The following is a 25846-nucleotide window of genomic DNA, read 5'->3' as shown; positions in this document are numbered from 1 at the left end:
CAGGTGCCCTAAAGTGGGGGTGGGGTGGGGGGCTGTGTGCCAGCTGCAGCCAGAGTGGGACAGCGGTGACCTTGGGGTAGGCACTGCCATACCGCCGGCCTCAGTGTCCCTGCATGTGGGAGTGGCACGCCAGGTCCTTGCCGTGGTCTGTGGGCTCTGACCGGCCGCCCTGCTCTCTGGCCCTGCAGTCCCTGAGCCTGATCGAGCGCGGGAAGCCCTCCCGCAGCCTGGAGCAGGTGTGTCGCTGGGCGCACTCTCAGCAGCGCCAAGACCCCGGCCATGCAGAGCACCACGACCACGTCGTCTTCCTCACCCGGCAGGACTTTGGGCCCTCAGGTATGCAAGGTACTGTATTTGTCCTGGCCAGGTGTGTGGAGCTGCAGGGCAGAGGCCAGGATTCTCTCTGAGGCCACTCCAGGATGTTTTGAGGGGCCAGATTTTCTGTCAACAAAACTATCTGTGGGACTTTGGAGACACGACCTGGCCGGACAAGTGGGCGAGCTTTGAAATGGTTTCTTGGGGGCCAGGGGAAGTGAAGGGGCCCCCACTCTGGTTCTTGCTGCCTTGGTTGAGCCTGCAGATAGATGGTTGTGAGTCAGGCCCTGGGCCCTGTGCTCACTGTCCCGGAGCCTGGCTGCTTGAAGACCTCGGTGATCTTCAGGATGCTTCTGTCCATGTTGTATCCTTCTGTCTCCATCACAGGCAAAGCTTCTTGTGTTGGCAGAGCGCCTCCAGCCATACTCTGTCACAGACATTTCATGCCTCCCTCTGCCCTTTTAGCAGCCCTGGAATGGAGGAGACAAATACTATTTCCCCCATGCCACAGCTGGGAGAATCTGGGAGATGAGTGGGTGTGGATCACTGGGCTGGAGGGGCGTGGATCTGTGGGTAGGCCAGGGCCTTCTTTCCTGGGATGAAGACAGAAGGTTACAGCACAGTCACCCTACACACCCCTCTGTGCTCCTTGAACTCCGTCACTGCAGACCCACACCTGAGCTGACCCAACCCCTAGTCTCCCTGCTAAGCCATCTACCCCTTAAGTGCACGGATGTGTTGTTGGTGGGGGGGTGGCGCGGGCTTATACCTGATTCCTCTGTTTTGCCCATAGTGTCTAACACGGTGCCACCTGCTACCCCCACATGTTTGGAGCTTGTTTGTTGACTGACCAGTGACTGACTAGCTGGAGGGACACAGCTTGGAAGTTGGAGTGTGAGCAGGCTCGGGGTGCACTACCTTGTTTAGAGGAGGGGCCGGCAGGCGCAGGGCAGCTGCAGGCCAAGAGGGAAGGCCTTAGGCCTTAGGATGTGGGGGAAGCTCGGCCCAGGTGCTGTACCCCGGGTGGGCTGTACCTTCTTCCTCCAGGGACCCTCCGGCAGTGATGGGGTCAGGATGTCCCTGTGGTGGCTGGCTCAGTGCAGACCTCGTCGAGTCCTACCTCACCTGAGCATGACCTCTCTCTGTCTTCTCTCCCTCTCCCTGGCAGGGTATGCACCTGTCACTGGCATGTGCCACCCCCTGAGAAGCTGTGCCCTCAACCATGAGGATGGTTTCTCCTCGGCCTTCGTGGTGGCCCACGAGACTGGCCACGTGTAAGTGGCACTGAGAGGGTGGGCTGTGCCTCGAGCTCCAAGGAGATCTGTGCCTGTGGGAGGCTTTGCCCCAGATCAGGCTCCCATCCCAGTGTCCTAAGAGATGCCAGAGGAGTTGCCCTGATGGGAGAGGGAGCCCCAGGGCTTGGACAGCAATTCTGGGCCTGCCTTGGGACCGGCCTGCAAATCCCAGGTTTGTGGGTGACCAGATTGGCCCTGCCTTTGGCAGGTCAGTGGCAGTGTCCCCTCAAAGGCAGTGCTTTGCTCTTAGGCTGGCCTCTATCCCTCTGTCCCAGCCACACCTGAAGCCTGCCCTGGTGCTCAGTGCACTGGAGCGCTGGCCTGAGTCCATCATAAACAGGTACACTTAGACCTAAGCCTCGGGCCAGGCTGGTGGCTGGCTTGTATTTGGTTTAGAGCATATTCATTCATTCATTCAACCAGTATTTCTTGAGTACCTACCCTGTTCCTGGCCCTGTTCTAGAAATGAGGCTACAGTGGAGAACGGAACAGAGAAGCATACAAAAAGCTACATGCTGGGAGAAAACAAAGACACCACCATCCACAGTGTTTGATGATGACACACAGGTGCCATAGTCCCGCCTCCTGGCCTTGTCTGTCCCTGATGGCAGAGCTAAGGGACACACCCCCCAGCTCGGCCCACACGCAGAGCGCAGAGCGAGGGCGTTTATGCAGCTGGAAGGATGTGGGAAGGAGAGGAGTGGGCCAGACCCAGGGCCTGCCTGTGCGGATCTCATCCCAGCCCTGCTCCTCGCTGGGCGGGTGGCGGCTCCTCTCCAGGGCTTCTGTTTTCTCATCAGCAACATGAAGGCTGACACCAGGGAAACCTCTGAGGTCCCTTCCTGCCCTAGAAGCCAATGATCCACATATTCCGGAGCCAGAAGCTTGTCTTGCTGTATGTGGGGTGTTGAGGGGGAGTATCCACTCTTCACTGACAGAGGCCCTCCCTGTGGAGAGACAAGTCAGGCTTAGAGGCCCATGTGTCTGTCTAGCAGTCAAGCAGATGCAGCCACCTGGGAGCATTTAAGAATTTAGAACCTTTGGGTTTTGGTGTTAAATATTAACTGTAAAGAGTGAAATTTTACATTTAAACTATAATCATGGCAGGTGCATGCGACGCGCAAAGCTCTGTGCTGGGTACTACGGAATCTGGGAGAAGCTAAAGAGGCTGGCATACAGGGAGGGGTGCATAAGCGAGGTTGAACTGAACAGAGTGAGACTGGTCCTTGCACACGAAGGCCTTGGGTCTGGAGGGAGGACAGGGCACAGCATGCGAGTTGTTAATGGTGGTGCAGGCAGCTGCCCACGGGCAGGGCGGCCAGGGAGTTTGTCCTGGGGCAAGAGTGGGGCTTGAGCTGGGCTTGGAAGCTGTGAGGATGTGGGTGGGGTTTGAGGAGTGGATTGGGGGCAGGGTGGGCTTAGCTTCCATCCAGGGGGTGGCCCTCCCCACTGCACGGTGGGGAGACCAAGGCCACAAGGCACAGTCTGAAGCCTGGTCAGGGCAGGGTCTCTGGCTCGCCTGCCCGTCTTCCCGGGGTGGGCTCCACGGGTGTGACACAGAGCTCCCCTCTGTCCTCTCCCCCAACCCTAGGCTTGGCATGGAGCACGATGGTCAGGGGAACGGCTGTGCAGACGAGACCAGCCTGGGCAGCGTCATGGCGCCCCTGGTGCAGGCTGCCTTCCACCGCTTCCACTGGTCCCGCTGCAGCAAGCTGGAGCTCAGCCGCTACCTCCCGTAGGTCACCTCTGCCCTCCGGACCAGGACAGGAGCATGCATCCTGCCACTCCGTCACCCCCAAGTCACTTCCCCTCCCATAGCATCCTGCCCTTGACACATGCTTAGAGCCGGGTTTGCTGGTCAGCTCCTGGGGCCCCAGGGACATAGAGGCCCAGAACAAGCATTAGACTCGGGAGCTCAAGGCCGAGAGTGGGTGCAGAGTGAATTGAGGTGGGGGGGCAGGTGCTGGCAGAGATGCTGTCACTAACCTCATGCAGTGGCTGGCCAGGGCCCAGCGTCCATCCTGTATGGCAGGCTGACTTCTTTCTCCCCCAGTGCAATGAGTCCTCAGATTGTCCTTGAGCCAACCCTTAATCTGGGCCATGGTGTGTCCCTTTAACATGGGCAAAATGGGCCCCGTAAGAAAGGTACAAGCTGAGTGCCTAACCCAGTCCTAGGTGCCCTTGCCCTGGGTGCCTCCTGGGTGGAAGCTATGGGGGCTCAGGGCAGCCTGAGCTCCCCAGAGAACACAGGTCCTGGCACAGGGCGGTGGGGGCAGATTCCTGCAGGCCTTCCTTGCTCAGTTAAACCCACCCCACTACCAGGAAAGGGAGAGCCCTCTACCCAACTGGGCAGGGGGAGCTTGGGAGGTCCCACCCCTGCCTGCCTCACCTTCCTGTCTCTGCCGGCAGCTCCTACGACTGCCTCCTTGATGACCCCTTTGCTCCCGCCTGGCCCCAGCCCCCGGAGCTGCCTGGCATTGACTACTCAATGGATGAGCAGTGCCGCTTTGACTTCGGTACTGGATACCACACCTGCTCAGCGGTGAGTTCTCACGGCCTCTGCCAGCCGGTACACCAGGCCAGGTCCTCCTGGAGCCCAGGCTGGTCATTTACAGAGCACCTTCGCCCAGGCAGCCTGGCGATGGGCTCGCAGGCTCTGTGTCAGCCACCGTGGGGGTTGGGAGTGTTGCAGGATGCCCAGGGCCCAGGCCCAGCCACCTTCTGCTGCATACCTGCCCCACCCAGTCCTACCTGCGAGGGCAGCATGTGCAGCGGCTGGAGAATGCTTGGGCCCTGGGGACGATGGGAGCAGAGTGGAACAGAGAGGGTGGGCTGCCAGTAGGATCCTGGCTGGCTGCTCACCAGGGGAGCTTATTTGCCAGGTAGGCCCTGTGTCAGTTCGGGTGCTCCCTCCACCCCACGCCTGAGGAGATGGATCCAAGGGCAGAGCCCTGTCCCTACCCTGCAGGACAGGGCAAGGGCGAGGCTAGAGCCCAGTGACCAGCTAGAGCCACCCGGGAGAGAATTGAACAAGGGCCCAGGCAGAGGCTCACAGAAGGGGACATCCTGGGCAGAGGGCTTTCTGAGGGGTCAGGCCCTGGTGCCATGAGAACCTCAAACGGCCCCATCCGAGAAAGCAGCCCCCCTCCTCAGCTCTGTGTGTGGTCACCCTGCCCACTGACCAGGCCACACTGGGATACCTGGTCTCTGCTTTGGAGGTGGAGAAACAGCCTGGGATGTGGGATTTCAGTGCCCAAATGCTGTATTTGGAGGACACTTGTCTGCCTAGCAAGGGGATGATAGAGGAAAGGAAATTGGGGCTTTCCTAGACAATCTGGAACATAAGGTACCAACCTGTGGCATGGCTGGGTGAGATTAGAAGGAAGTAGGACTCCTGGCCTTGTCTGGGTGCTTCGGGGTCTGGGCCAGGCTGGCAGCCCCCTCAAAGCCCCCAGTATGCACAGGACTCAGAGGGCATCAGCAGGCCCAGCCTCCCCAGAGACTCAAGACCCTAGTCCCTGCTCAGTGACAGGGTAGCCTTTGCAAAGGCAGGGAGGGAGGCCTGGCGGGGAGACCAGAGGAGTGTGGGCTGTGGCTGGTGCCTTCCTCCCAGTGCCCTGCTGGAGAGAGGAGGGGCCACTGGAGGCCACTGGCCCTTGGGTAGGGTTGAGCTAGTGGGTGTGTGGGGCTCTGCTGGACAGGCCCGTCCGGCCTCCCTTGCAGGGTTCTGGCCTCAGTGCCCACCACACCCTCCCTCTCTCTGTCACTGCCCTTCACCCCCTGGACAGCTTGTCAGAGCTGGAGAGCTGGTCCAGCCAAGTGACCCCATCCCCCTTGCCGCACAGTTCAGGACCTTTGAGGCCTGCAAGCAGCTGTGGTGCAGCCACCCTGACAACCCGTACTTCTGCAAGACCAAGAAGGGGCCCCCGCTGGATGGGACTGAGTGCGCACCAGGCAAGGTACCCGCAGGGCCCAGGGTGCAGGCCCTAGGGAGCCCCTGCCTCCCCACCAAGTGTGGATATGAGTGTGTGGGGGGTGGGTCAGTGCAAGAGAACAGGAGGGAGCCTCACGTGCAGGCAGATAGGCATGGGGTCTGCACGTCAACTCACATGCTCACACCGTCTTCCCTGCACCACAGTCCTCGGCTTCTACAGTGCACAGTTTGGCCTTGTCTTATAGTCCATCAGCAGGAATGCTTACTCCCATTTTACAGATGAGGAGAGTGAGGCCCAGGCAGGTTAGGGAACTTGCGGAGGTCAGACAGAGGGTGATTAGCAGAGAAGGGATGAAGGGAAGACTGCAGGTGTCCCGCCTCCTCCTCCCTACTCCACCATGCCGTTTCTCCCACACATGTGTTCTCCCCGCTCCCACCCAAACCTGCCCTTTCGTCTACTTCCTGATGTGTGCTTGCACCCTCCTGTGTGTGGGTTTCAGGGGGACGCCGCACCTGAGAGCCCTGAGCTGGAGTCTGAAACCCCCCTCCGCTCTATTGCTGGCCCTGCCCCAATCTCTGTGTGGTGACTTTGGGCCATTCATTGACCCGCTGCTGACCCCTGACTAAGCATTCTTCCCATTCAGGTTGTTCTGAAGTTATGAGCCATGTCAGAGCAAACGAGGGAGCTGGGAAGAAGCAGGGTGTTTAGAGAGGCGGGATATCGCCCAGCAGCAGCTGTGAGTCCAGGCACGGACCTGACCCCACCCCCTCCGTCCTCTGCCCTCACCAGGCTCCTGCCACTCACATCTGTCAGGGTCTGCCCCTTCCCAGACGGGTGGAGCTTCCCATGGCCTCGTACAGGCCCAGTGCACTCCAGACCTGGCAGGCTGTTATCCTGGAGCCTGGGGTATACCTGCTCCAGGCATTTTCAAGGTTCTGGACCCTCTTCTGTCACAGTTTCACACAAGAGTTAATCAGTGGCTCTCAGTTTTGTCTGCACAATTAAAACCATCTGGGGAGCTTTCAAAGCCCCATCCCCCAAAACACGGAATGACTCCAGATGGGCCTGAGCTGTCTTTTTGGGGTGATGGAAATGTTCTGAAGTTGGATTGTGGTAATGGTTGCCAAATGCTGTAAATTTATGAACAAATCATTGAATGGTACACTTGAAATGAGTGACTTATGGTATATAAAGCTCAGTTGACTCTTCAACAACACAGGTTTGAACTGCATGGGTTCCGCTGTATGTGGATTTTTGTCAGTAATAAATACCACCATATTACATAATGTGTTGAATTTGCGAATGTAGAACCTCGCTTACAGAGGGTCAATTATAAGTTATACACAGAATTTTTAACTGCAGCGGGTGAGTGCCCCTAACCCCCGAGTTGTTCAGTGGTCAATTGTATACTGCTTCTTGTAAAAATTACCACTTCTTTAAAACATCCCTACCCCTAGAGAGTCTGACTCAGTCTAGGGTGAAGCCGGGGCATCTGGAGTTTTAAAAGGTCCCCGCGGTGACTTCAAGGCTGAGAACCACTCAGTTATCTCTTGAAAAAGACCTAGAGAGCTTTGCTGTATTTCTTCACTGGGGCCCGACAAGGAAAGGGAAGAGAGTCAATGCTGGTTGAGCCGTCCTTTGTGCCTGGCCCTGTGCAAAGGCCTTTTGTAAGTGTTGTTGCCTTCAGTTCTTGGAACTGTCCCACTTAACAGGCAAGGAAACCATGGCTCAGCAAGGTAAAGCTCTTACCAAAGCCACACACAGCTAGTCACGGCCGCGCTGGGATTCAAACCCAGGTCTCTCGGGCCTGAGGCATGTGCTCCCTCCACTGCATGGACGACCTCCCGTGTGGCTGGCTGGCCTCCCAGGAACGTACCTGCTTGAGGTCCCTGGATGGTGATTTCGAAGTACAAAGCCAAGATCAGCCTCTAGATAGTGTGGGAAATTGTGTCTTTGCTTCCTTATCCGCCTGTTGTTTCTCCTGGGGTGGTAAACCAAATCATTGCCCAGTTATCATCATTAATAATACCGCTGCCATTCGTGGAGGGCTGTGTGTGCCTGGTTATCTCACTGAAAGCTCGCGGCAGCCCTGGGGCAGGTGCTGTCATCCACATTGGACAACTGAGGAATAAGCTCGAGAAGGGGGACCTTTTACTGAAGGCCACTCAGCTCACAATAGGGCTGAGATTCTGTGTCACCCCGAGGCTTATGCCCTTAATGTCTCTTTCTCTGAGCTCATCCACAGCACCCACCAGCTGTGCTGGGTGCCTGGTTGGGCACTCTCCATGGCAGGCAAGGCAGCGGTGGCCCCAGGGTGACCTCACACCCCTCTGCTCCCTCCCAGTGGTGCTTCAAAGGTCACTGCATCTGGAAGTCGCCGGAGCAGACTTATGGCCAGGATGGAGGCTGGAGCTCCTGGACCAAGTTCGGCTCCTGTTCACGGTCATGTGGGGGCGGAGTTCGATCCCGTAGCCGGAACTGTGACAATCCCCCGTGAGTGTGCTTGGCTAGGATGGGCAGGGCAGGGGTCTGAGGGGCTTAAAGGGGAAGACACTAGGGGGCAGAGCACAGGAAAGAAGGTCCCCTGCACTGGGTTGTGTATTCCAGTGGATGAGGACCCAAAATTGTTGAGGGAGCCAAATCACTTCTGCCTGGATCTGACATTTCTCATCGGGTCTGATATCTGAGATTGAGTCTGAACCAATGATTCTCAGACTCTCGTGTGCAGAAGATTCTGCAGAGAGTCTGGGTGAGCACAAGGCCTGGCCAGTTGAACAAGCCCTCCTCTGACCCTGATCCTTCAGCTGAACTTTGAGAAAACACTGATCTAAATGTTCACTAGCCATGTCTTTGGAGGATAAATTCCCCAAATCTGTTTCCTACCACATGAAACAAAACTTCCTATAATTTTTCTGAACTTACCTCTTTCTAAGTATTCCCCCCGCCGACCCCTCACCAGCATTCTAGGGGAGCATTCTATTTCTCCCTTTTATTCCCTCTATGGGGACCCCCTCCCATGGTTTTGGAACCTCTGAGTGCCAGCTCTCTCTGACCTCCATCTCCCAAGCTGAAGCAGCCTGCTTAGAACAGCTTCATGATAGATGGAGGCTGGCCATGCAGGTCAGCTGGCTCCAGGAACCAGGGATTCTGAACCTCTGTGGGGTGTGGCCCAGCCCCACCCCTCACAGTGTGGAGTGATGTGATGGGCACTGCGGACAGCAGTTCCTAGGATCTCAGAGGCCTTATAGCCGGCATCCTCAGGTGTGGTCTTCACGCTCTGCTGGGTACCTCCAGCAATGAAACTCATTGCCTCTCGGAGCAGCCTGTTCCTGTGTCAGATGACTGTCCTGACCTTTCACAAACATGAGCCAAAATGAACTGCCTTATAACTTCTACCTGTTGGGGGGCATGAAAGCCAGATTAGAGAAAGGCCCAGTGTGCCCACTCTGGAAAAAAACCATCTTTCAGTCATGACAGATAGTTATCCCCTTGATCAAAGCTCCCATTTATTGAACTTCTCTGTAATAATAACTATTTTATGAGGCTTAAATGAAATAATATGTGTACTCTCAGCACCATACCCAGCACAGATTAAGCTCTAATAAAGGTCAGCTGCTGTGATCATTATTCCAGTGTATGGAGCACTTTCTCTGTGCCAGGTAGGGTGCTAAGCAGTTCATAAACCCCTGTAATCCTCGAGCATCTCTGAGCAGAGCGCCAGTAACCTCGTGCACTTGGATTCTTTGTATCTGTAATCTTAACCTAATCCTCTTAATTTAATGGGGAAGAGAATACAGATTGCTTTAAATTACCTTTTCTTATTCTTCACACATTCTTCACACACATAGGAGGTGGGTAAAATAACATGTTATGGTCCCTCCTTCGAAGGGGAATTTAAGGCACGGCCAGACTAAGTGACTTACCCAAGGTTGCTTAGTCAGGACTTGGGGTTAGATTGAGCCAGATCTTCTGATTCCAAATCCAAGTCTCTTTTACGACTCCTTAGTTCATTATGATATTAAGTGGAAGCGGATACAGATAGGAACACTTGAGTCATTTATTGAGTGCCAGCTGTATGTCAGGCCCCGAGTAACAGTTGAAAGAACATACAAAGATGAATAAGACTGATTTCTCTTCCGGCCCAGTTAGAGGGGGCTCATCGTTCCCTCCCGTCTTCCTCCCTCCTCCCCATTTCTTGCCCCTCTTTCTTTCACCCATTCTCTCCTCTCCCCCATCACACACACACACATGCACACACACATATACGCACGTATATGCCTGACGGGACCCGAAGGCTCTGAGCTCAGCAGCCTCACAGTGGGGGTCCCTTTTTAGTTTGTAAGTTAATGGATCCCCTTTTTCTGCTACTTGAAAAGGCTGGGCTACCCCTGGTGGCCATGTGGGAAGCCTGGCCCTCCCTAGCCTTCCCGCCAGCAAGGTCTCTCTGTTCTTGCCCCAGCCCAGCCTACGGAGGCCGCCTGTGCTCAGGGCCCATGTTCCAGTACCAGGTCTGCAACAGCGAGGAGTGTCCGGGGCCCTATGAGGACTTCCGGGCCCAGCAGTGTGCCAAGCGCAACTCCTACTACACCCACCAGAACGCCAAGCACAGCTGGGTCCCCTACGAGCCTGACGACGGTGAGCGGACCCTGCTCCCTGTCCCACCCAACGTGTCCTTGGGCACCTGCTAGGTCCTTGTCTTCCCAGACAGGGCCTCCCATGCCTGGCCCACCAGTGAAGGTGGAGGGACAGTGGTGGCACCAAAAGGGACGTTGCAGTCAGCAGGTCTGCCAGAGGCCTTTATGCAGGCCCTTGCGCTGTGTACCTCGGGGGGCCAGCATCCTCATCAAAACTGTCCTTGATTTGTATGCTTCTGCTGACCATTTACAGGTAGATGCAAGGGAAATATCTTGAGCAAGGGTTACTTGGCCAGAGGTACCATTGAGGCTGGCAGCAGTGCTGGCTATGGGGGTTGGTGCCTCTCAGACGTGTCCTTACCTGTGCGGGAAGGCCGTGTACAGGTGCAGGCAACCCTTGCTTTGCATAACCAGCATCCTGAGAAGCTCAGTCCTGTTACATACATGTTTTTAGGTGTTAGTGATTGTGCTACTGTTCTAGCAGTTAATGAAAATGATTTGAGAGGCAGGCCAGTGGGAGCCTGTGGGATCCTCACACTGACACCCTCCAGGCTGCCCAGGGACAGACACAGGCCTGGGGACTCACACAGAGGGTCTGAATCTTGGGGCCAAGCCAGTGCCTATCTGTTTGGGAGCATTTCTAGAGATGGCTCTCACAGTGGCAGAGAGCAGCCACTGAAAGGCTAGGATTCACACCGTTTTAGAGCCTTCAGGCTGGAAGGGCCTTTAATGGTCCTCAGAGTCTACCTCCCCCCGCCGACCTCTCCGTGGTCCTCCCACCAACTGATGCTCATCCCTACCACGCAGCCCTCAGATGGCGCTGATTAGAATGGCCTTTCCTCTCCTGAGCCCAGAGCCACTTCTTCGTAGCAGAAATTCTAAAGTACCAATTGCAGGACCCTCTGTTTTTCGGCTCACACTTAGAATGACAGACTTCAAGTTGGAAGTGACCTCAGAGGCCTGTGTGTTGCCTGCCAGTGCACAGACCCCTCCGGAACATGCTTGTAGGGAGTGTTTCCCCCCGCCTGGATGCCTGCCACTCTGGGAGCTCACCACTGCCTTGCCAGTGTCGGCTGGCTTTTAGGGCTGCCCAGAAACCCACATGCCTGGGGTGTGCTGGTCAGGGTTCTGCCTGTCTTTGGGAAGGTGGCAGCCCCACCCTTTGGCCCCTGGCCCACTTCCCGCCAGGAGTCTGGCTCCTCCTGTGCCTAAAATCCAAAGTGGTATTGGATGTTGGGCTCCGGGCTTGAGTCCTGAGTGCTGGGGAAGACGTCTCCAGGTACCCTGGGAGCCTAGGGACCAGGGGCAGGGAGCCAGATGGTTCCTTAAAATTTTTGCTTTGAAAGCCTTGCATATCCATCCAGATCCACACAAGCTGCAGCAGCACGGGATTGAGAGGGGCTGTGAGGCCGATGGGGCAGCTGGCCTTTGGGTTTTCCCAGGACTTTTAGGCAAATTCCAGGAAGTTAGCTAAGCCCCAACGTCTCTTTTTCTAAGAAACACAGCAAGTGTTTATATGTTCCCCGGAACCTACTTTTTTAGGACATTAATAGCCCAAAAGAGAAGAGACATTTAATTGTTAGAACTAGAACTAAAAGCTGCTCCATTTTACAAACCCAAACCCAGGCTGCGTTCTGCCTTACTTTCATGCAGCCTTCTAAAGTTCACAGACATGTTGAGATTCACCATCTTACATGAATAGTGATATGTTTGTAGCGGTCAGAGCCGGACTCAAGCCAGACTGCCTGGGTTAGAATCCTAGCTCTGCTGCTTACTTACTGTGTGGCTGTGTGGCCTTGAGCAAATTCCTAACCTCTCTAGTCCTTGGTTTCTTCCTCTGGAATGTTAGAGCCTACTTCCTTGGGCATATTGAGAGGTTTAAATGAGTTAATTCACATAAAGCATTTAAAGTTGTACATCAAGAGTGTATAAAGGTTTTGGAAGTGTCTGGCATATAGAAAGCATTCACTAAGTGTTGGATGATGATGATGATGATGATGATGATGATTATTATGTCAATTGATTTTACTTAATATGATGTGGCATTTTACTGATTGGGGATAATAAATAAGGATCTGGGGCTTAGAGAGGTCAGGGAATTTGTCCAAGGTCACATGACTCATAAATGACATAGTAGGGATTTTAAGACCAGTTCCACACCCAATATGCCCCTTCCCAGTGCCCGGAGCTGGCCCATGGAGCTTCCTGCTTGAGCCATGTGCTAATGTCATCCTAGGCTAGTCCACTTTCTCTGAGCCCAGCTGGGGCTCAGCGTGGTCCCTTCCCCCATAGATGCTCAGAAGTGTGAGCTGATCTGCCAGTCAGAGGATACAGGAGACATTGTCTTCATGAACCAGGTGGTCCACGACGGGACACGCTGCAGCTACCGGGACCCGTACAGTGTCTGTGCCCGTGGAGAGTGTGTGGTAGGTGCCCTGCTCCGGGCCACCCATCCTCTGCCTACCCTGGGAGAGTGGAGGGCTACACTGCCTGCCCCTCCTCCTGCTCCCTAAGAAGACAGGTATCTCCTTACCTTCCCTACCCACAACCCACCTTGGTCCTCAACACAACCCTGGGATGCCAGAAAGGGGTTACTGCTCAGCCTCATTTGAGGGGAGAGGAGTGGCCAAGTATAAGACCTTGCCCATGTCACAAGGACAGGGATGCCTCTCAGTCCATGGTCCTCTCATGTCTGGGGACTGGGGAGGGAGCCAGGGGCTGCCGGTGTTGGGGTGGTGGTGGGGAAATGGGAGCCTCCTCCCACTGACCCCATCTCTGGCCTCAGCCCGTTGGCTGTGACAAGGAGGTGGGGTCCATGAAGGCGGATGACAAGTGTGGGGTCTGTGGCGGCGACAACTCCCACTGCAGGACTGTGAAGGGGACCCTGGGCAAGGCCTCCAAGCAGGCAGGTGAGCAGGCTGGGGCTGGGGTTCTGGCCTCGTCAGGGTCCCTGGAGCCCGCAGCATCCCTCAGGTGGACCCTTCCTCCTTGAGATGGGGCACAGTTCAGAGTGGGGAGGGGGGCCCTTGAGCCTGTCCCAGACCTTCCCAGGCTGCCCCTGGCTGCGGTCGCCTCATCTTCCAGGCGTGCTGCGCCTGTGCTTGGGCTCAGGAGTGCGAAAGCATTTCCTGCCAGACACTGTGTTGTCACAGCAGCTCAGCCATCTCTTTGGCCTGGGGCTGTTGGTGGGAATGAGGCGTTAGGCAGGTCTAAAGATGTGGCCCAGAATGGACTGGTGATTGTCCTTTTTGCTCTCCTCTCTCACCATTTTTTTTTAAACTGTGGTACTTCCTGCTTCTAATTCCTGAGTTCTTTCATACCTTTGAGTTCCTTGACTTCCCTCCCCACCTCCAGTCTGGCCATGCTTCCTGCTGAAAAGGGCCATCTATTAGTCTTTTACACTTTAGTCTGAACTAGATCCATTTCCCTTGGGGAGAATTACAGCTTTGCCTTGCCTCTCCTTCTTAGTGGAAGGTTTATGACCCTGAGAAAGGTTTGTTTCCAGGCCTTGGATTGGGAGGACCATGGGGGCCACCCATGCTGGAGCTTCATGGCCTGTTAGTTAGTGACTTAAAGAATAAGGAGAAAGAGGGGAGGGAAAAATCGGAGAATAGGGTCAAGAAAATGGGAAATAATGGCAACTAACACGCACACAGAGCCCCTTAGTGTTTATAGAACATTTTAAGCTATCTAAACTTTGATCCTCTCAGCACCTTGTGGAGAAGGGCCCCTTCCTATTTTCCAGATGAGGAAACTGATGTTCCTGGGTACCTGTGAGGGGAGAGGGTAATGGGGGATGCTGGGCTGTGGGTCTACCAGCTCAGGATGCTCATGGTTTTCCTGGATCCTCTTCTGTGGCAGGAGCTCTCAAGCTGGTACAGATCCCAGCAGGTGCCAGACACATCCAGATCGAGGAGCTGGAGAAGGTCCCCCACCGCATTGGTGAGTGCTGGGGTACTAGGAGAGGGGCAGCCAGACCCTGGGATTTGCCCTCAGGTGTCAGGGAGCTGGGAGAGCAGAGGAGAGGATTCTAAAGCAGGGGGCATTTCCTAAATCTGAATAACAGCAGAGAACCCTTATGTATGTATGTATGTATGTATGTATGTTGAAATGGCAGCCTGCTCCATGGTTCAATTCAGAAGGTATACAAGGGGAGCCAGTGAAGATTCCCCACTCCATCCCCCAGGAGCAGTTTCCTTCCTCAGGGGCAACCACTGTTAATTTCTTGTGTACATAATTTCTTGTGCTCATCTGCCTGCACTCATGAAAATGCAGTCAGCTCGTGGGTCTTCAGGAACCTGGTTGGTGCTGGCTGTCAACTGGGGTCATGAGGGTGACAGGGTCATATCCCCGTCTGGCTAGCCCAGGATTATGCATGTGGTGTCTGTCACGTGGCCCTCAGGAGTGGCAAGAGCGGGCAAGCTTCGGGGTGTGAGAGCCCTTTTGAAGTCTCTGCTTGTGTCCTGCCTTCTCATGTCCCGTGGGCCCAAGCAAGTCTCATGGCCAAGCCCAGACACAAGAGGTAGGAACAGACTATCTCTTGATGGGAAATGTGATAAGTCACTGTGCAGAGAGGTGAGCATACAGGAATAGGAGGAACTTGTAGCCATTTTTGCAGTCTACCACACGGCCCCTTCAATTATTCTTGTTATAATGATGCATAAGCCTAGTCTCTAAGCTAGATGTCTGTTCTCTACATGTATAGCAGTTAGACAGCTATGAAGTCAAGACAGTAAAAATCAGAGCCCCCAAATCAATCAGTAAAATTCACATTAAAAACATTATTGTAATGAGGGAGATTTTTGTGTGTTTGTTTGCTTTGTTCTGTCTTTGCTAAAACTAAATTGGCTGTCAAAAAATGAACATGGAGGGGAGGGTATAGCTCAGTAGTAGAGTGCATGCCTAGCATGTACAAGGTCCTGGGTTCAATCCCCAGTACCTCCATTAAAACAAACAAACAAATCTAATTATCTTCCCTGCCTCTGGAAAAAACAAAACAAAACAATAGAAAGCAAGTAAAAAGTAAGTAAAAGATTGGGAAGGAAGATATATAGGTGTCTCTAGTCACAGATAACGACTGTCTATGTAGAAAATCTGAAAGAAGCGACCAAAAAACTTCTATCATGATAAGCAATTATAGAATGATTGCAAGATAAAAGTTTCATATGTGAAAGTCAGTTGCTTTCCCATATATCAGTAATTAACAATTAGAATCGGAAATTTAAAAAAAAATGAACATGTCCAAAATAGGCAAATCCATAGAGACAGAAACTAGATTAATGGTTGTCAGGATAACAGGAGAGGGAGATAGTGAGTGACTGCAAATGGGTTTCAGATTTCTTTCAAGGGTGATAAAGAAGTTCTGGAATTATTTAGTGGTGATGATCGCACAATCACTGAATTGCATACTTTAAAAGGCTGGATTGTATGGTATGTGAATTGTATTTCAATTTAAAACACATAAGCATGGTTTGGAGCCGGGTCCTGGCCAGCAGGTGGGCAGAAGGCTGCCGCCTGCACATTGGGCAGTGGCTGGTTCTCCCACGCTCGTCTGTGTTCAGCCTCCTTACAGAGAGTGTGGGGGCCATGATGCCAGTGGGCCTTGGCACGTCCCAGAGGCCCCTCTTACCTGCTATGCTCACCACGTCACACTGCTTGTCACCAACTTGTCATAAACACGAACACAAAACATACCATCTCCAGGCAGGCTCGTATATTACAAAGCTGTTGCTATTCATATTTTTAGATTAGCATCAAAATAACAGAAAACTTTTTTTTAAGTCTCCTGGGGAACTTGCACTCCCTGAATACATCTGTATTAGCCCAGTTGTACTTGACTCCTAACCTGCTCCAGAGGGCCCCTGGGCCTTGTCTAAACAGGCAGAAGGCACAAGGAAACAGGCCTCCAGTGGATTGTGGGCTCTCTAAGCATCTTCACTCACCCCCAGAGTGAGCCAGTCTGGCCTGGGTCTCCCATCTCCCAGCCCCGTGCCCCTGCCTGCCACCCCTCTCTGCACAGGGAGTGGGAGGCGGGAGGCCTTTGGCTTGGCCACCTCCCTGTCCACTTGCCTATCTGGCTCTGGGGAATTGTGCCAGCACAGGGGCCGAGGGAGAGACAGGAGCAGGGGGAGAGGGGTCATTTATCCCAAGAAGAGAGTGATACTTACAGACACTCTTCCTGCTGCACCCCTGTGGGTGATTCCATAGTGTCAGCAGCCCCTTCCATCCTGCCCCTCTCCAGAAGTCTAGCTCCTTAGGAGTGTTAGGCTGCAAACAGGCTTCTGTAGAGGTCAGGGCAGAAGCTCTTAGCACCCCGGACAGGCTTGATGTGGGCTGAGTTTATTGGCTGAGTCCTTGAGGGTTAGAGCTCTCCAGGAACTTGGGCAGAGAAGAAGCAAAACAGACCTGTCGTTGGCCCAGGTTGTGTGATTATATGCATGTGAGATGCACAGTGGCCTTGTAAATATGCAGAGTCTGTTTATGTGAGTGAGTATGTGTGCTCGTGTGCCTGTGTGTGTGCACGCCCACACCCAACAGGGTATAGGCTCTCAGGAGAAACCCAGGACAAGTGGCAGCCTTGGCAGTGAAGGCCAAGGCCCTGTCCAAACACATTAGGCTCTTCTAGAATTTGGGGACATCGATTCTGAAAGGAAGTGAGGGGAGGAGAGGCCGTGCTGTTAATATCCACTATGTGTGGGGCCTTGAGCTGGCACTTTTCATTCATTCTCTCACTGAAGCCCCATGACAGCCCACGAAGGCTCTTGTTATCCCACTTTGCAGCTAAGGAAGCTGAGGCTCCCAGGAGTTCAGATAATTGCTCCAGGTACAGAGCAGGTCAGTGATAGGGCCAGGACTCAGAGCTGGTAGGGCCTGGATGGTGGAGAGTCAATGCTGAGTCCAGCCCCCCCCCGACCCCTGCAGTGCAGGGTGTACAGCCGGGGGTGGGGGGCAGCAGTGGCCATGAGCTGTGGGAGCAGAGAAGGGCCATGGGGAGATTTGAGGAGGTGCTCAGCTCTGGCCTGGGGGGTCTGCTGCTTCTGGGGGCTGAGAGAGATCAAGCTGAGGGAGATGAGGGGGCATCTCCCCTCCCACTCAGCAGGGAGGCTGTTCCTCCAGAGAGCTGGGCCGTCAGCCTCTGTGTCCAGGACAGATCCTTGCCTCTCTTGGAGCCTCTGATTCCCATCTGGATTATGAAAGCACCAACCTTAGGATGTGGGTGAGGACTCCATGGAGGCAGTTAGCAGGGCATGGTTTGTGCTCTGGATCCTTAGCTCTTATATGACAATTACACCAAGTGGGGAGCTTTTGCCCTTCCCACCTGGCTGGGGGCTCAGGTCCCAGGCTGCAACCCTTCCCCAACCCCTGATGCTTCCAGGGCGAATAAGGCTGTGATTCAGGGGCCCTTACTGGGGCGTCTGTAGCTACACATCTCCCACCCACCGCCACACGGCACCTTTCAGTAACAAGTTGCGAGTTACTCACTGAGTGGGACTTTAAGGGGTAGAAATTTACAAATATTTTTTATATTTGCACTCTGTGCCAGGCCCTGTGTTGGGCCAAGGACACTGAGATAGAGAAGGTACACTGACAGGCTGTGGGAGAGACAGGATGTCTATAATCATAGTAATACTGAAAGTCAGGCACTGTTTTGGTGACACTAAGAGTGCCTACCATTTATTAAGTGCCAGCAGCTGCTGTGCACTCTGCCTAGTTCCTTGTATATGTGAACTCCTTCAGTTGTGCCAGGAGCCCCATAGCAGGGTAGATGGGCATGGGATACCACAGTCATCCTCGTGGGCAGCAGCCCTATGAGCTCAGCATAATTATTATTCCCATTTTACAGATGGTGAAACTCAGGCAGCACAGGGAAGCTAGTTACTTTCTCAGATCAGTCTGACTCCAGAACCTGTATTCTTAGCCTCTATGCTCTGCTATAGAAGTAGTAAGGAGGGCAAATTCCTGAGGACTGGACAATCAAAGAAGACTTCCTGGAGGAGGAGAGAATTGTGCTGAGCCTTAATTATGGGTGGAGATTAGGCAGGCAGAAAGAAAGGGAGACCGTGTGGGAGGAACGGTGTGCCCCAGGGTCCAGAAGCAGGGACGCTGTGTGGGAGCAGGGGTATGACCCGTCTGACTGGGGAAAGGCTCAGGTGGGAAGGAGTGACAGGTAGACACGGAGCCCCGAGGGGCCCACTGGGATGGCCTTGAAGCCCCTGAGGTGTGGCTTATGCTCCTGTGGAGGGGATTAGAAATCTGTGTGACCCTTTCCCCATGGCCAGCGGTGAAGAACCAGGTCACAGGCAGCTTCATCCTCAACCCCAAGGGCAAGGAAGCCACGAGCCGGACCTTCACTGCAATGGGCCTTGAGTGGGAGTACACGGTGGAGGATGCCAAGGAGAGCCTCAGGACCAGCGGGCCCCTGCCCGAAGCTATCGCCGTTCTGGTGAGCCCACACCCTGTGCAGTGGCCCCTGCCCACCCCACTTGCTACCCCTGTCCAGTCCCCTCACTGACTGTTTGTTGCCAAGCCAGCACAGGCCTGGTGGAAATCCCCCTGTTCCAATGTCTTCCGGAGCCTGGGCCAGGCCATGGTGCCCTCTGTGCTTAAACGCTGGCAGGACGACAAGTGAGGAGGGAAAAAGAAACTGTTGTCTCACTGTCAGATCAGAGACACCACACACAGGGAGTCTGTTCTCCTTAATACAGGGTCAGAAATAGGGCCCAAGAGGAGCTGGAGGGACCTGGGTTGGTTGCCCCTGTCCTTCTGCCATCATCCAGTGTCCACTTGCATTATGGCATTGCCAGCAAGTGAGTCCAGGACTGGCTTCCTGTGGCCTGTGGCCCAGGGGTTCTGTCTGGGACTGCCAGCCTCCTGAGAGTGGAATGGTGCCCCTGTCCTGGCTGGGGCCAACCTCTGTCCACACCGCCTCTTCCTAGACCATCAGCCAGACTTAAGGAGCAGGGATTGTTAACCCAGGAGACCAGACCAGGAAAGGCTCTGTCCACAGTGCCCTCGGCCTTGGCTGGTGGCAGGGAGACCTTGGACAGGCTTTGTTCCTGGTGCTACCCTCATTAGTCAGGGAGGTCCTAGAGGGCAGGGTCTGAAGCCTCTTAGTGCCGGCATATTAATCCAATCCAACACATGCTTTCTGTTCACCCTGTACTTATTACTCACCCATACACCCATGGCTAGTTGATTTTCAGCAAGAGTGCCAAGACCATTCAATGGGGAAAGAAGAATGCCTTTAACTAAGGATGCTGAGACAACTGTAATCCACGTGCAAAAGAATGAAGTTGAACCCCTGCCTCACACTACGTACAAAAATCAGCTCAAAAAGAGATCAAAGCCCTAAGTACAGGAGCTAAAACCATAGAACTCTTGGAGAAAATAGAGGAACAAATCTCATGGCTTTGGAGTCTTAGATATGATGCCAGAAGCATGAGCAGCAAATGAAAAAATAGATAAATTGGTCTTCACAGAAATTGAAGCCTTTTGCACATCAGAAGACATTTTCAAGAAAGTGAGAAAATAACCTGAACAGAATGGGAGAAAACATTTGCAGTCGTATATCTGATAAGAGCCTCTACTGTAGACCATCTTCTAGAGTCAGGCGGCGTGGGAGCCCTGGTGAACAGACCAGCAGACATGCTTCCCGTCCTTGCTGGAACTTAGGTCTGTTTGAGGGAGTCTCACCGATGGTCACACAGGCTGTTCTTGGGCCTGGCACACAGTAGGTGCTTCGCCTGGGTTTGCTATGTGGCTCGTGGTCTGATGGCCTCCCCAGGCCACTGTTAGTGCTGTCCCCCTCCTGGCTTTCACTGGTTCTGCTTCTGACCATGTGTCCTTCCCTTTGACCTCTCCTCCCCTGTCCCCCCATGCTGGCCTTGCTTCTCTGCTCTCCAGTCCTGTGCCACCTCCTCCATCTCCCCTTCAGGTGCTCCCCCTGGCTGAGGGTGGCCCCCGCAGCAGCCTGGCCTACAAGTATGTCATCCATGAGGACCTGCTGCCCCTTATCGGGAGCAACAACGTGCTCCTGGAGGAGACGGACACCTACGAGTGGGCGCTCAAGAGCTGGGCCCCCTGCACCAAGGCCTGCGGAGGAGGTACTTGCTGGCCTGACGGTGCAACCGCCTTGTGGGGGCTGCCCAGGGCCTCTCGGGAGACGAGCAGGGCTGGTTGGGGGGCTGACGTTGTCCCTACTTGGCACGTCCCCAGCTCGTGCCTTAGTTTCTCCTTCAAACTCTCTGGACAGGGCTTGGGGATGGGCTAAGGGTTCTTGAGCAATATCAGGGCAGGGCATCTGCCCTGTGGGGCTCACCAGCTGTGCGGAGTGGTAGCGGTCCAGAGCCACGTCCCCACCTGCACGATACCAGGGACACCCAAAATGGGCTGGTCAAGGAAGGCTTCTTCAGAAAGTGGCTTGGGCGTGAAGAGGTGCAGAGGCACAGAAGGAGGCAGGATTGGCTCCCGGCTCTCCCAAGCCCACCTCGGGGCAGGGCAGGGGCAGGGCAGTGGGGGCCTGGCGGGACTGAGCCCCACAGCAGGCTGCTCTCCCTTCAGGGATCCAGTTCACCAAGTATGGCTGCCGGCGCCGACGAGACCACCACATGGTCCAGCGGCACCTGTGCGATCACAGGAAGAGGCCCAAGCCCATCCGCCGGCGCTGCAACCAGCACCCGTGTGCCCAGCCTGTGTGAGTGCTTCTAGGGGAAGGATGGGGACCCCGATGTCACACCCTCTGCCAGCCCTGGCCCTGGAGGGAGGGGCCGCTGAGCCTGCTTCCCTCAGCACTGGAGTGCCAAGGAGGCACCCAGCCTGGGACTCCCTGAGCAGAGAGCAGCCCACCCGCCACGCTCTGCCCATGGCCAGTGCTGCCCTCCTTGCCCCTCTGTCCCCTCTGGGGTTTCTGGATTAACTTCTGCTCCCAGAAGGAGGAAGACGCTTCCTTTGTTCTGCTCCTCCCGGCATTCTTTATAGGTGGGGAAGCTGAGGCTCGATTCGGGGACACAGGTTTCCCTCAGTGATCCAGGGGAGTCCATGGTGGGGAAGTGGATTTCAGTGCTTCCAGGCTCCAGGTCCTGGGCCAGGACACTGCCCACCAGCTCCTCTCTGCCCAGGCATCTGGGACCCAGGGACGCGGCCTGGCCTGCCAGCCCCCAGCTGTGGTCTAGCCCCTGGTTGGGGGCCCAAGGATACAGGCTCTTTTGAGCACAAGGTCATGTTCTTGTGGGTTTTTGGAGGGAGTTTTGGAGAGAAGGAAGAACTGTGACTTGCGGAGGATTAAGGTCTGGACTCTGAGCCCGTTGCAGAGCTGGCCCTGCACCTCCTCAGCCCCAGCAGGCTTCTGTAGGGTCCCCTAGGCAGGGCCGAGGGTAACTGGCCAGTAGGAAACCTCAGAGAGCTGAGCCCATGCTCTGGCCTTCCCGGGAGTCCTCCCATGGTTGGGGGGGTTCTGACTTGGCCTCGCTGACCCACAGCAGCTCTGCTCCCTCAGGGTGGAGGGACCTCAGGGCCAGTGCTGGAGCCTGCTGTGGCCTCCCCGTGTCCGGCCCAGGCCACGATCCAGGCCTCTCAGCCTTCCATGCTTCTCTTTTATGTCTTTCTTTGCACTGCTATTCAGGCTACTTTCCCCACAAACATCTGTGATCACAGAGCATATGGGGCTAACTCTGCTGTTGACCCCAGCAAGTCACCCCACCCTGCCTTGTCTCTTCATCTGTAAAATGCCAAATGAAGTTCAGGGGCTTTTTGTTTGCTTTTTTAAAGGAACTGGTTGGCTGAAAGCCCTGCTTTACTACATGACACCTCAGGAAACAGAGAGGAGTGGGAGTTGGCTGCCCCTCCCTCCACCCGTCAGAGCATTTTGCTTTTTCGCCTAAATTTTCTAGTGGGCGTCTGCTTAAGATGCTGCTGGAAGTTGCTCTGTGGCTAAAGGACACTTGGAGGCCACCAGCTTAGCTGATCAGTGCTGAAACTCTGCAGGCATTGACAGTGATAGTAATAGTGCCTGCATTTATGGCATGCCTACTGCATGCCATGCACTCTGCTATGTGCTTTACGTGTACAAGTTCTTTTATTGTCCCCTGAGCCCCATGGTAGTGGCATTAACTCTACAAGTTGCGACTTTCATCTGTTTTGTGATCTGCTGAATCTCAGCACCTGGGACAGTGCTTGCACATGGTAGATAAATAAATAGGAGGTGTGGAAAGAATCCTGATGTAAAGATGTGGTAACCAAGGCTTAGAGGTGTTGATAGCTTGCCCAAGGACACGCAGGATACCAGGATTTAAATGTGCATTGTACCCATCTTTCAGATGAGGAAACAAAAGAGAATAAATGACCTCCCTAAGGCCACACAGCCTGGCAGGTGCAGAGCCAGGTGGTTGGTTGGCTCGGTTCCCAAGCATTCTGAGGCCTGGACCCACTCTTTTGCTCCTTCGGTGGTGCCGGGGGTAGGAGTGGCCCTGGGAGGATGTATCCCATAGTCCTGCCTTCCCTCTACCTTTTGCCCTGTCTGTCTCCAGGTGGGTGACGGAGGAGTGGGGCACCTGCAGCCGGAGCTGTGGGAAGCTGGGGGTGCAGACCCGGGGGGTGCAGTGCCTGTTGCCCCTGTCCAATGGTACCCACAAGGCCATGCCAGCAAAGGCCTGCCCCGGGGACCGGCCCGAGGCCCGTCGGCCCTGCCTCCGCGTGCCCTGTCCGGCACAGTGGCGGACGGGAGCCTGGTCCCAGGTGAGTTGTCATCAGAGGGTGGCAGGGGCTAGGCCAACAGGCACCTTCTCTGGAAAGTCAAGGAAGAGGTGGGTCTGGGCGGGGGTGCTGCGGAGAGATCCGGTGCTTCTTGCAGGTGGAGTGTTTCTCACTGAATTTCTCTCCTCACATCTGATTTAATTTTTCTCAAAACTAAGTCAACCAGACAGAACCCATCACCAACCAGACAGACCCATTCTTGTCCTCGGGGAGCTATAGTCCAGTGAGGGAGATGTACGAGACAAAAACTACCAACAAAAGCATTTACAGGTTGCAGTTGGAGCTGAGTGGAAGTAAATGGGGTAACATATCAGGGAGGGCCTCTCTGAGGAGGTGACATTTGAGGTGAGACTTGAGGTGTGAGCCATAGAAAAACCCTGAAGCCGGAACCATCTTGCCTTGTTCCAAAAACCAAAAGGACAGTGGGGCTGGAGTTCAATGGGAGGCGCAGGGGCTACTGTACGCCATTGGCAAGGTGGGCAGGGGTCAAACCCTGCAGGGCTTTATGAGGAGTTAGTTACTCTGGGGACAGGGGGAAACTTGAAGGGTTTTAACGTGTGTGTCACCAGCTCTTACTTCAGGTTTAAAGATCACTCTGGCAGCTCTGTGGAAAGTTCATTGTGGGGAGGTCAGGGGAAAAAGAGGGAAACAGTAAGAAGGCTGAGGAGTAGTCCAGGGGCCACAGGGAACCTAGTTCACGTCTTGGGTTTTCTCTTAAAAATTCATTTGATATGAACCTTGAAGGCATTGTGTAGAATGAAATAAGCCAGACACAAAATGACAGAAATTGTGTGATTCCACTTAGGTGAGTTACCTACCAGTCAAATTCATAGAGACAGAAAGTAGAATGGTGGTTTCCTGGTGGTGGGGAGAGGGGAATGGGGAGTTAATGTTTAATGGGCACAGAGTTTCAGTTTGGGAAGAAAAAAAATTCCAGAGATGGTAGTGATGGTGCACAATAATGTGAATACATTTAATGCCACTGAACTGTACACTTAAAAATGTACAGGTTTCAGTGGTAAATTTTATGATTTGTATATTTTACCACAATTTTTTAAACTTCATTTGATCATGGAGATAAGCACAATGATGCTTATTGTAATAGCAGAATATCAGGAAATATCCATTCATAGGCAATTGGACTGAAAAAGAAACCCATGGTCTGTTCATGTAATAAAATACAGCAAGAAAAATGAGTAAGCTTGAACTGTACTTATCAATATAGATAAACATCAGAAAAATAGATGAGAAAAAACACTGCAGTATAAAGAATAAAGCACTTCCAGTGGGGATACCATTTGCTTAAAGTTTAAAAAGGCACAGCACAATATTTGAAAATATGCCAGAACACTGAGTTTTTAAAGTTGCTGGCATAGGAACAGGCGTTTGTGACCAACTTCCTTATACTTTTCTGTAGGCTTAAAATATTGCATAATACGAAGTATTTTAATTAACTAAAAATCCCCACACAACCCATGCAGATTTTATATTCTTCCCCTTAATAGATAGCTTCATTTATTGGAATATAAAATAGAAAGATTGCTGGTCCACAAAGGGCCCCTTAGATAAAACAGAGAGGTGACAGATGGTGGAAGACAGTTGCCCCTGAAAGACTGGGGAAGCACACGAGAGCTATTGTTGTTTGTAACTATTCATCCTGGGAAGATGAGCCATCTTTGTCCCATGGTTCTGTGTGGCACATGGCCCTTGTGTCTCACTTGGTTGTCGCCTGTCCTGGTATGAGAATTGGACAAAGGTCAGGTCCTTCCCATCCCACTAGGAGGGGTTGTGCTCAGCGCCTACAGAACCCAGTGACCTGGTCGTGCTGGGCAGCCTTACTTTTCCGGGAGCCCCCCATACATGCCCATTTATCCAAGGATGTGAGATCCAGGGGGTGATGTGTGTGGCAGCCCTTGCAAACAGCCTTCTGTTCCTTGTACCCACGCCTTTCCCTTTTGGGGGCGAAGACACTTTTGAGCATGCCTCTGTGAGCTGACTGTTGGTAAACTGAGTCACAAAGTCTTTGAATGTCAGAGCTGGAAGGGTCCATGGGGACCCTGTCACCCAGCGTTCTCAGTTTAGCATGTGTCACAATCTGGGTTCCTATATCCCGTTCGTAACATATCATAAAGTGCATGGACCTGCCCCAGGGTCCCTTGGGCTGGTGGCTGGCAACAGGGAGCTTGCTGGGGTGATACACAAAATATTTAGGGACCCAGGCACAGATCAGACACAGTGGACACAGGCAGTGGCGCCGGAATGGGATCCCATAGGTCTCTTCCAGAGGGAAGATTCAGGGGGTTCTAAGATCTGGGGGGTGGCTATTTTCCGTCTGATTCAGGAGTATTTGACAATTGCTGTGCTGTCCTGGTGAGGCTGTGTGGAGCAGTCCTTGCATGTCCCTCTGGTCAAGTAGCAGTTTGGCACCCTCCTCTATACCCTTTCTATCCTGGGCATTGGCTGACCTTTGGAGCTCACCGCCTCCTTCCTTTTTCTCTCTACCTACCCCTCCCTGGTCATCATGGCCTGGCCTTGGCCTTGGCCTTTCCCTGGCAGTGCTCCGTCACCTGTGGAGAGGGCATCCAGCAGCGGCAGGTGGTGTGCAGGACCAACGCCAACAGTCTCGGGCAGTGTGAGGGGGACAAGCCAGACACCGTCCAGGTCTGCAGCCTGCCCGCCTGTGGAGGTGAGCCGGATAGGATGGGGGGCAGGCCCACCTCCTCTGGCCCAGACCTGCGGCTAGACCTACTATAAGTCCCAAATATTAGCACTTCTTCTCCCCCTCACAGGGAATCTCCAGAACTCCACAGTGAAGGCCGACATCCAGGAACTTGTGACCCCGGAGGAGCAATGGATGCCACAATCTGGGCCCCTAGATCCCATTAACAAGATATCATCAAGTAAGTGTATCTCTGGA

General features: G+C 53.9%; 1 protein-coding gene across 8 annotated transcripts in view; it reads left to right on the top strand.

The window, feature by feature from the left end:
- Positions 1–25846, top strand: part of ADAMTS14 (ADAM metallopeptidase with thrombospondin type 1 motif 14) — a 75319-nt gene that overhangs the window by 45166 nt on the left and 4307 nt on the right. The window contains exons 6-21 of one of the 8 annotated variants that reach the window (XM_032470191.1): positions 189–336; positions 1484–1589; positions 3202–3345; positions 4020–4152; positions 5456–5569; positions 7890–8038; positions 10005–10180; positions 12472–12605; positions 12965–13088; positions 14041–14121; positions 18459–18622; positions 20114–20282; positions 20740–20872; positions 22704–22911; positions 25486–25615; positions 25698–25829. In XM_032470191.1, the coding sequence (XP_032326082.1) occupies positions 189–336; positions 1484–1589; positions 3202–3345; positions 4020–4152; positions 5456–5569; positions 7890–8038; positions 10005–10180; positions 12472–12605; positions 12965–13088; positions 14041–14121; positions 18459–18622; positions 20114–20282; positions 20740–20872; positions 22704–22911; positions 25486–25615; positions 25698–25829 (2245 nt within the window). Of the gene's footprint in view, positions 1–188; positions 346–1483; positions 1590–3201; positions 3346–4019; positions 4153–5455; positions 5570–7889; positions 8039–10004; positions 10181–12471; positions 12606–12964; positions 13089–14040; positions 14122–18458; positions 18623–20113; positions 20283–20739; positions 20873–22703; positions 22912–25485; positions 25616–25697; positions 25830–25846 lie in introns of all 8 variants that reach the window. The other 7 variants (XM_032470190.1, XM_032470193.1, XM_032470192.1 and 4 more) reach the window with 7 other exon arrangements.

This window comes from Camelus ferus, chromosome 29, assembly GCF_009834535.1.
Source record: "Camelus ferus isolate YT-003-E chromosome 29, BCGSAC_Cfer_1.0, whole genome shotgun sequence".
Classification (NCBI taxonomy): Eukaryota; Metazoa; Chordata; class Mammalia; order Artiodactyla; family Camelidae; genus Camelus; species Camelus ferus.
This window is presented reverse-complemented; position numbering and strand designations above follow the sequence as displayed.